Genomic DNA, 11,306 nt, shown 5'->3' on the forward strand with positions numbered 1-11,306 from the left:
AAAAAAATGATTTGCTGAAAATTAAGATGCAGTTATATAAGGGAGCAAACCATTTTTCAGTTTTCAAGGACAAAATGTTACAAAGATATTGCCATGGCAATAAGATATCCCCAAACATTACGGATCCACCAATGGGATCAGGAGTGTGATGTCATTTTAAAAACACACCCAATAAGGAGGTAAAAACATCAACCGACCTCCATCAAGACCACAGATAAAAAAAAAAGAAAAAAGCAACGACATACGCAAAGCCTTGGGAAGGGACCGACGTTTTCTCACTGCCTGAAAACAGAAAAACTGTCAAAAAAGTCAACCAGAGGTTCTTTAAAGATGGTGTGGTAAGGCAAAAAAGCGCCCAGAAAAACTTTATCAAAAAAGTGGTTGTTTGGGGCTTTTTATCGGTAATGAGAGAGAAAATAGAAAGTAATGGTAAAAAAAAATCATGAAGAAATTTGTGTGTATGTGCAAGTTTGTGTGTTTATGTGTGCATGAGCACACTAATGTTTGCAAGTGTGTCTGAGTCTTCGCCATCTGGACTTTTCAGGCTGAGCAAATAACAGCTGGGAGGGAAAACAAAACTGGGACGTTTGATTGGGCAAATATAGACAAGGTAGAAGGAAAGGCCAGGTCAAGCTTAGGTCAATACTAGAAAATCAGGTGACAAACAAATTTGAAAAGCAAACAAACGGAGGCAAAAGTGATATATATATATATATATATATATATGTATATATATATATATATATATATATATATATATATAAAACGCTTTGTCACCTCAAACTAAGCATCAAAGAAATAAATAAAAATTGTAAACATGTCATGCTTTAGACTGAAAACAAAGTAGATGTAAAAAGCTAAGTGATGTTAAACTGAATACTGGATACAAAAGAAAGATCACAATATGGCGAGGAAGGAAGCAATGGATTTCTGTGTTATAGAGTGAACGTTTAGGCTGAGATGGAAAAATGACCGGATTACGAGAAGATGAAAGACGAGAAGAAGGGAGGTGATTAAAAGTCATAGTATATTCAATTGCTTGCTCAATTCCATTTTCTACCTCTTGCACCTACTGCAGATCTGGAGCAGCTGGATAGGTATTACCAATATGGAAGTCTTTTGGACTAAACATGTATTGATTAATCCACCCAGAGCTGCTTTTTCAGATCTGTGAGACAAGTAGGAACCAGTGGTCGAAAAGGAATCAGGCCACTGTGTCATGTTGGTCCTCCCAGCAGTCTTACCTCGTATAGGCGTGCCACCTGAGTGGGCAATGAATGCACGAGATTAGAGAAGGAGAAGAAGAAGAAAATGTTAGTACCACAGGAGGAGAAGGGGATAAGGAAGGGAGGGACTGGGAGGGGAGGTAACTTGGAAGGGAGAAGAATCAAATTAGAGAGGAAGACTCAAAATATAGATCCTTAAGAGAGTGAGAGAAAAAGAGAGGCATAAAAAAAGATAGAATAAATAAAGACAGATAAAGCCTGAGAAGAAAACGACAGAAACTAGATAGACAGAGTGACAGGCAGTGACAGAGCTATAAGGAGATGGGTTATTGATTTGACTTCATTGACTTAAAGCAGGGGTTGATGTGGCTGTAGGAGTAAGGTTGTGCCTGCACCGCTCGGGAACTCTAAGTACATAACTGCCCTGAGACTGAACCTGCACTTGCTCTCCACGTAGATCAAAACCAGGTGTAATTCTGCTAGCAGTAAGGTGTGTAAATATATATTTAATATATGTTCCTAAAGGAGAAAAACCACCCTACAATATTATAAAAACTCTGGCATTGTCCCTACATCATATTTGGATCGATTTTTGTTTTATTGTTTGGCGTTGCTTCCAATAAAACATCAGCAGTAAATGTCAAGACGATGACTCGGCCCCTCAGAATCAAAGCGCAATGGTGTGTTTGTAAACTCAATATCTTAAACCGACCATCAACAATCATCCTGTGAGAAGTCCGCCATAAAAGAGGCAAGAGTGGACTCAACAGACCAAAATGCAATGAAGCAACAAGACATGTTTTAAGTGTAGGGCTGCAACTTACAATCATTTTCATTACTGATTGATCTGCCAGGCATTATATTTGGTTAATCAATTAATAATTTGGCCTACAAAATGTCAGATGCCTATCGCAATGCACCAGAACTGAAGGCGTCATCTTCAAATTGCTTGTTTTGTCACAAACCTCTAGATAATCAGTTTACAATGGTAAAAAAACTGAGAAAAAGCAGCAAATCCTGACATTTGAGAAGCCGGAACCAGAGACTGTAATAAAAATGATTTGAACCATTAATCAACTATTAAAATGTTAATGTTGCAAATTTATTTTCTATCATTTGACTAATCAAATAATTGACTAATCGTTTCAGCTGTAAAGAGGTGTGAGTCTGATCACAGACACTACTGTAGGTACACGTAAACATCCCGGGCATATTCTCTAGATGCCAATAAACAAGCATTCTGGGAAATGAAAGAAATCACTAAAGTGAATGTAAACAAATAAATGCTAATTGTTGCAAAATTACGTCTAAAACAGTGAAAAGTATTGAAGGGTGGGTTTTTCTTTAGCTACTTTACTTGTCTGACTCTACTATGCATGTGTCCATTTCCTACTTCTAAGCAGTAGTAACCAGGTTTAGCATATACATACTACACTGTACAGTCGAAGTCTAGAAGTCTGAAACCTGGTCGCCATTGATTTCCTTACAGTGCATGGCTCCACTAGAGGCCTACCCAACAGCCATCTAGAGTTGATGGCTTATTGACTGGTAACTCTATACAGCAGAGCAGAGAGAGTAAGTGGGTGAGTGGATGAAAGAGTGAGTGAATGAGTGAGTGAGTGAGTGAGTGAGTGAGTGAGTGAGTGAGTGAGTGAGTGAGGGGAAGAATAATTGAATAAGTGGAAAAGTAAATAGGTGAGTGTGAGGAGAACATTATTGTAATTATTTGGGTGCGGAAAGGCTGCAGGTGCACAGGTGAGGGTGAGACGAGCTACCTCTAGGGTGACAGAGATATGTGTGAGTATATAGTATAAACAGATATATGTGTAGATACGTGTGTATGCATGTCGATGTATGTGTGTGTGCGTGTGTGTATCCAGTTTGTAGGATTTATAATATGTTTCTTTAACCAAAATGATGTATGGGTGCCTGCAGACTTGTGAGTGTGTGTGTGTGTATTTCTGTGTGTGTGTATGTGTGCATCTGTGCTTTATATTATCTTTGTGTGTGACTGTTAGTAAAATGCATGCCATCATGCATTTTAATAACACCTCAACATTGTAAAGGTGAGCAGCAGTAGCAACAGTAGCAGCATTAGTGAACAGTATATAGAAAAGTGGACAGTGAGGGTGTGGGCCTCAGAACAGAAGCACTTACCAAAGGACTCTGTGGTTAAAAAGATACAAAGAGAAAAGAAACAGCATAGACATGGCATTACAATTGGACCATTGGTTACACAGAGGAGTTGACTTAGTAGAAACACCTTGAAAAAGCACTGGAACGCCAAAAAAAGGTAATGTATATCGATTATCTACACAGAACTTTGTGCTTAAAAGAATCTTAAAAGTATTTTGTAATCATCACATAGAAGAAACAAAGCTAAAATACCAAATATTTGACATTTTAAGTTGTAACAATTTATTAAATCATTTTAATTAAATATATTTCTTTGTAAAATGAAGGTCAAAAAGGGAGTCTAAGCAGGGCGCTGAGGGTTGAGCCATAGAATAAAAATAAAAAATGGGGACGGAAGCAAAGAGGTTATCCATAAAGAAGCCAGAGAGTTGGGTGTCCAATCACAAGAAAGGGATTTTGGTTTCAGAGTTGGTCCCTGGAGGCAGCAGGAGGACTGAGGAGGGAGGGGACTTTGCTGAGACAAGTTGGGATTTTACACACTACTGTGGCTATAGAAAAGCTAATTGAGGTGGATTGAGTAGTTTGACTGGAAAATTATTTATTTAAAATATATTTATTATTTATTCTCTGTGTTTTTCCAATTTTTCTTTGAGTTTAACATATTATGTCAATGTATTTTCTCAAATAACATGGACGCAATGTCTGTGAGTCAATTTCACACCCATGCAAGACACTTTCCATGAAATGAGGAAAAAACAAAAGGTTATTTGTTTGTTTAGTCACAGCAGTGAGCCATCTTAGAGAGGACGTTCCCTCAGTGCATGCCACCACCACCTGGGTTTACCTTGCAAATTCTGTCAGTAGAGAAGATTTGTTATAACTAGAGACATGTTGTGCACTGATGCGTGTCGTTACAAATATTTCATAACGTTTGTACTAAGTGAAAAATTAAACCCTTCGTGTGATGGTGATGTGCACGGGAAGACCTCAGAGAGTTTGGAGAAAAGCGGAGAAAAGTTGGGAGTACACTGTTTAAGACTTCAAAGAGTTAAGAAAGGTTGGCAACCACACACAGTCAACTCATACCACAGCAGCAGAGAAACACAGCCAGTAACCACGGCAGGAGGAGTGCGAAACAGCAATAAGAAAAGGGGTGAATGAGGGCAAGAATAACAGTAGCTTTGAAGGAACAAAAAATAAAAAGAGGGGGGGGGGGCGGAGAAGGAGTAGATATTGAACGAGGGATAGAGCAAATTGGAGGGATAAATCCTTAAGGTGGAAATAAAAGCTTGGGATTGAGGGGAAGGGAAAGAATGGAGGGATAAAAGCATTGGTTACCTGAGCGGAGCTGCTTAATTCGTCCGTTGTTATTGGACGTGTTGACCGGCAGGAAATCCTTGAACCAGGTAATTTCTGGGTCAGGGTTGCCGCTAGCAGCACAGAGCATAGTGGCGGTCCGAGAACGCTCCACCACTTTCAACTGGGGACCCATGTCTATGGTGGGGAACCCAGAGGGCAGCTGGTCCTCTAGAAACATCAAATACATGAGTCAGAGATGAAAAATAAAAATACACAATCTACATCACCTGCCATGTTTCACATGTGAAAGGATTTTAAACAGGATGGGTTTATTTCTTAACACTATTCAATATATAACAGTGTATATCGTTACAGTTACAAAACATTTGGATTTTGTTCCTTTAAGACAAAGCCAGGCTAGCTGTTTCCCCGTTTTCTCGTATGCTAAGCTAAGCTAACAGACTGCTGGCTGTAGCCGTGTATTGAACAGATTCAGAGTCAAATGTAGATTCAATTTAGAGTCAAAATATGTTTTGAATTGGCCTTGAGCCCAGAGGCAACACTTTTGAAGAAAACAATAGTGAGGTCAAATAGTAACATTTTATTCCACCTGACAAAATATCTCACAAAGACTTCAGGCAACCGCTCTTCAAATAAGAATCAAGTGAAAATCAAATGCTCTCTATTCTGCTGAAGTCAGTAACAGCTGAGCTACACTTTTTGTCCTGCTCAGTCTATGTATTGCACACAACCTTCTCCGGAAGCTCATCCCTTTGCATGAATCAAATAGGCGAGTCAAATAAAGATGCATTCACTGGGACTTGAACCCTTTTGGGATGGCAAATCAAAAGTGAATTCACAGACATCTGAGGCAATTAGATCAAACATGAAGAGTCGTTCCACTATGATGAAGGAAATCAAAGGCAGTGGGCCAACTTCATTTAACTGAAGTGGGAGATTTCAGGGAGAGGTGGGGAGACAATGCTTCGAGCAGGTGGGGTATCAAAGACACCTGCACTCAGTCAAACTGAGAATATACTGTATTCAACCTTGGAATTAAATGGGTTCAGAGCAAATCAGTTTGTAAAAACATTTTTTAACTTTCTTCAAGGCTGCACTTTGAAACTGCAAGGTAAAATGTCAGATTCATGAGTCATCTATAATAAACAACCCAGTCTCACGGCAGTTTGTGAAATGGTCACGTAATTTAATCTATTGATTTGTGTACACGGACGTTTATCTCGTTTTTTTCGTGATGGTGTTGAGATATTTTAATATAGTTATTTTAGACATGTATTTTACTAGATGAGTCATATAGTATGTTAAAGTGTACCATGATGTGTGTGTGTGTTCGTGGGAGAGGTTTTGCTGCAACATTAATGACAGGAAAAGTTGGTAGGAATGTGTGTGTTTAGGCACTCGGTCAAAGGTCATGGAGAGGGGAAGAGGAAGAATGAGACAGGAGTGGTCTGTCTTATCTAGGGCTGGAGTCAAACAGACGTCCGGCCTGACCGGTGTTCATGAAGACAGCAACCCCTTCACATCCTGCTGGATGGAGGAAGGGGGATTTGTATTTGTATATTTTAAATGAAAGGCCGAAAATCCACGTAGGGAGATTGGTTGGGGTGGTGGATGGGTCAAACAATACAGGACTTTCACGGGGGGATCGTGCCCCGCGCGTCACGTTTCCTTTCCCCGTTCTTCTTTTCCTAAACACAACCGTCCCGTTGTTGTCCCGCGTCCAGTTATTGTTTTCCTAAACCCAACCTGGAATCATGCTGTGATCATGAAAGATGCTTCCCACTGAAATACATTAGTTAAAAAAAACATGCTGACCATCACGAAAAAAATTAGATAAACGTGTCCATGTACACGAATCAATAGATAAAGAATTACGTGACCATTTCACAAACTGCCGTGAGACTATATTGTAATAAAAGTCGTTAAAGATAGACATGGTGACAAAAGACAGATGAGCTAGGAGCGTACGTTTCTACATTGTGTACATATGTTTGTATTTGATCTAGAAGGCAGTCTATTGTAATTTCTTACACCGTTTTTTTTCTTTACCCAGAATCCCTTGTGACTTTATCCCTCTCAACCACACAGAGCCTCATTAATGGGAAATCCTAGCACTGAACCTCGCCAAGGAGATGCTAATTTGGTACTAGTCCATCGAACCATAGCCGACGGGTCGTGAGACACTAGTTTTGCGTGTGCGTGTGTGGCCTTTTAACAGCTTCGGTTTCAATCAATCAAAACGCCCAACAAATGGAAACATGGACATAATAAACCAAGAGAACAAGATGAGAAGGTGTTTGTGTGTACCAGTGTGTCTGTGTGGGCCGGTGGTGAAAGAGAGCAAAAGTGTAAAAAAATAGATAAATAATGGAATACAGTGAGACAAAGAAAGAGTGACAGAAAGGAAAATAGAGAAAGAACAAGGAAGAGAGCAAGAGATAAACAGACAGAAAGGGAGAGAGAGCACAAGGGACCCATACAGCATAACAATCCTGACTCTCTCCGCTTTCATTATGCATACGCTTACTTCAAAGCCAGCCTCTCCTAGGCAGGAATAATGCATTCTATTTCATCTACCTGGGGTGGGACACTGCACCGAACATCGAGGACGCACAGTTAGAATGCTACTCCCCAAGATCATGCATCTCTCTCTGCCCCTTTTCTACAACCACTAACCCATGCTGCTGGTAAAAAAAAGCAAGAGTTGTGGATGTGTGGGTAGAGGTGTGTGCAAGAACCTGCAAACGTAGAGCACAGACGAGAATACACACACATTCTACACATAAGCTTTTTTAATTTAAAACTGACAAGGTGTGAACAGATATAAGTGAAAGAGTTTGAGGGCTGATTGAATGGACTGATACACATACACACACATGTTAACACATGCACATAACCAGCTCTCTACTATCCATCATGGGTACAGGTGTAAGCAACACCAAAGCTGCTTCAGTTTGTGTGTGTGTGTGTGTGTGTGTGTGTGTGTGTGTGTGTGCTGCTGAACAGTTAAGTACCCCCTGAGGTCAGAGCAGATGCGTAACCCTACACTCCCTTGTTGACGGAGTCTTCCACACATCCCACTCTTTCATTTGGATGTACTCCCACTTCAGCGTTTCCACTGTGAGAGATCCAGATAATTTCACAGCTCATAGAAAAGCCCGGTCACACAATCATGGGAACTGCCGTGAGAACACTGTCCTCTTTATATTAGACCCAAAATGAAATTCACACACATCGCTCGCTGGGTTTGTCATCTGTAAATCTGGAAGACCGCAGGTCAAGTCTGGTCTTACAATCATGGGAACTAAAAGCATGAGCTGGCTGCAGTATCATAAGCTCAAGTGTAATATCTGCACCTGCGAACAAACCTGTTTCTTTCATTCACCCGGGGATAAAGAGTATAAGTGATGAATGCAATAACATTTACACTTTTACACTTTGAATATATATCTCTTACATTGTGTGTATAGGATGGTAGACAAAATATAAGGTAGATTTAACCATGGAGTTGTGATAGATCTTATTACTGTGTTGATCACTTTATTATAGTAGGATATGTACAATATGATGAAAGGTGGGAATATATGGGATTATAACAGGAGGAATATAATTGAGGTTAATTAGAGGTTTCCAAAATTCCAATTACAACCTGGGTCAAATTTTCCTAGTTTTGGCCATCATTCCTATCAACTTTCACTTACATTACCAACATTTCTGCTGCACTCACTTTCCATTTTATCTTCAAATAAAGTGGTCTAGACACTTTGGCTAAACTGCTAGCTTGTTTATAACCTCTCATCTGATCATCTGAGTGCTTAAGTTTCTTGTCCCATCAGACTTCATTTTTGCCATGTTTCAAGATCTTAGCAAGTACTTTAATGGAAGAAAACAAAAAAATCTGAACTGTCCTTTAATGTCAATTTAAGAATGGAAATTAGTTTTGTCCGAGACACATTCAGATGAATTCAAACAGACACACACTCAACTTTTACCAAATCATGAATTATACAGTATTGGACTGTACACTGGATCCTAAAGTATATAATTGCTCACAAGTTCATTATTATTTCAGCCATTGTCAATCGCAGCCGTTTACTGGAAGCCAAGATTTCAATTAGCCTGGTTCTAATCCTCAGTAATTAAGTCGGCTGACCTTAACACCGGATCCCTCCTGTCTGACAGTCAGTCACTGGAGCTGTGTCTTTACAGAGCCCGGGGAAACAAGGAGACATGACTGACAAGACTCTGTGTGTATTGCAAGAATCTGTGTGTGAATATTTCCTCACATAGTTGTCTTTGTGTGTGTGTGTGTTTTTGTGTGCACGTGTGTGTGTGCGTGTGTGTGTGTGTGTGTGTGTGTGTGTGTGTGTGTGTGTGTGTATGTGTGTGTGTGTGTGTGTGCATGTTCTTTGCTGACATTTGGATACTGACAGTATATCAGGGGCTATTAGCTGCTCCCAGGTGGCCTCTTATTATCCACAACACAATGACTCCTCAGAGGAGTAGAAAGAGGCTAATCATTACATAAAGACTGACTGTCTTAGATTTAGGATACGTGTGTGTGTGTGTCTGCCTATGTGTGTGTGCATGAGTAGTTACGTTCTCGATAAAGATACAGATTAGAGGCAAGCAGAAAGCTTCCATCAAGGGAGGCAGGGAAAAATCAAAAATAGATGCAGGGACCCATAACCAAGAGCAAATACAGATGTACACACACACACACACACACACACACACACACACACACACACACACAAAGACAACTATGGGAGAAGAAAAATTCTGGATGGATGGAGCGGAACAGCACAGAAGATGCGAAGAGTGGTCTGATGTGAATAATTTAAAAGTTCCTGTGTAGTGGACCTAAGAGTATGGAGAGAGTGGAGAGACAAAGAGAAAGAGAGAGAGAGCGAGAGAGAGAGAGAGAGAGAGAGAAAAGGAACACAGTGTAAAAAAAAGAAAAGGGGAGAGCGAAAGAAAACGTAAAAGGGAATGAACTTGGGGAGACAAAAAACACAGACGAGACGAGGCGAGATGAAGAGAGAAGAGAGTGGAGGGGAAGAACTGTAGACTATGTTATTACCCCTCAGAGAGACAAGAGGGAAAGTGAGAGAGAGAGAGAGAGAGAGAGAGAGAGAGAGAGAGAGACGAGATGGTAGAACAATAGGCTTTCCCCACGAGCATGTACTGTAAAGGCAGGCAATGTGATTATCCACACTTGAGCAGCTTCACTCACTAAGACACTCTTGAGCTTCAGACTACCGGTACATAATGTTCTCCTAATGGACTCCACTAACACTAACATCACTATGTGCATTAATGGATTCTTGCTAACACTCACAAAAGCATCTATCGCAGGATTACACTTGCATATATATACATATATATATATATATATATATATATATATATATATATATATATATATAGACATCTAAGGAAACATCCAACAAGCCTCCACTTCTTCTGCATAAATAGTTTTTAAGTTAGAAGAACTTCGAGAAATGTCACATTTTTCATGACAATACTTAAAACCTAATTTCGACTGGATTATACCTTAATGACCAGTGCTATCATCCCAGCCTACAGTTATAATCTTAAACCGAATACCTTCTACTTATTTATATATATATATATAAAAAGGTTATTATATATATATATATATATATATATATACTGCTTTGTCAGTTAAGTGATACACAGAAAAACACATTTATGGAATCAGTATTGTATAAAGGGGCTTTGATTTATGTCCAGGTATTATGATTGGCAATTTTCTTTACAGCAATTACAAAATTGTGTTTGACCGCTGAATGGAAACACAGCTTGTTCATACTGACCTCGTAGCACACTAAGTCGGGTGGAGGCAGTGATCTCTCCTGCAGAGTTGGAGGCATGGCATTCGTAAATAGCCTCGTCTCTGGGGGTCCTCAGTGGCTGGATTCTTAGGACCGAGCCGGACCCGTCGTCAAACTCTATTACCTGTAATTGGGAAAATACATTAAAGTGGCTTTAATCAATATAATATATTAACAATAGCTCAGAATGTGTAAAGTGCAAGGTTTTTTTCTTTTTGATGCTTCTTTTTTTAAAGTAATTGTTCATTTCTTACACTGCCCTGTAACATTTATTCTTTATTCGGTCTTATTCTATTTTAGCTTTTTTTATATTTTTAATTGTTTTTAATTGCTTTTTAATGTTTTATGTAAAGCACTTTTGAATTGCCTTGTTGCTGAAATGTGCTATACAAATAAAGCTGCCTTGCCTAAAGTGAAAGGTGCCATTCGTAGTGACGAACATACAGAGAATTATCACCTGATTGTGCAGTCCCCCTCAGCTGTATGGAGTGTTACAGCATCTTATAGCTTATTGTTTTGGCTTTACCGCCTGCAATTTTATTGTTTTGGTTCACTCTCACTGCTCTCATCAGCGTTTTTGACCACTGTACACTATACCTCACCAGGCAACAGACAAACTTATTAACTAGCTGGTGAGCATCGCTGAGCATTTAGCGGCTACAGAGCCAAATATTTCCCTCAAAAATTGGTGGAGACCTACAACTGAGCTAAAAGAGAGTGAATATTGCACTTACATTCATTAGGTGAACAGAAGCACAGCTTCAAA

At 39.6% G+C, this 11,306-nt stretch overlaps 1 protein-coding gene across 34 annotated transcripts in view; it reads right to left on the reverse strand.

Annotated features, from left to right (window-relative positions):
* ptprdb (protein tyrosine phosphatase receptor type Db) overlaps positions 1 to 11,306 on the reverse strand; it is a 161,066-nt gene that overhangs the window by 45,837 nt on the left and 103,923 nt on the right. For 10 of the 34 annotated variants that reach the window (XM_036000261.1, XM_036000258.1, XM_036000260.1 and 7 more), the window contains 3 exons: positions 10,523 to 10,664; positions 4,701 to 4,889; positions 1,245 to 1,262 (listed from right to left, as the gene is read on the reverse strand). In XM_036000261.1, the coding sequence (XP_035856154.1) occupies positions 1,245 to 1,262; positions 4,701 to 4,889; positions 10,523 to 10,664 (349 nt within the window). Of the gene's footprint in view, positions 1 to 1,244; positions 1,263 to 3,383; positions 3,393 to 4,700; positions 4,890 to 10,522; positions 10,665 to 11,306 lie in introns of all 34 variants that reach the window. The other 24 variants (XM_031285779.2, XM_031285770.2, XM_031285768.2 and 21 more) reach the window with 3 other exon arrangements.

This window comes from Sander lucioperca, chromosome 4 (genome assembly GCF_008315115.2).
Source record: "Sander lucioperca isolate FBNREF2018 chromosome 4, SLUC_FBN_1.2, whole genome shotgun sequence".
Taxonomy (NCBI): Eukaryota; Metazoa; Chordata; class Actinopteri; order Perciformes; family Percidae; genus Sander; species Sander lucioperca.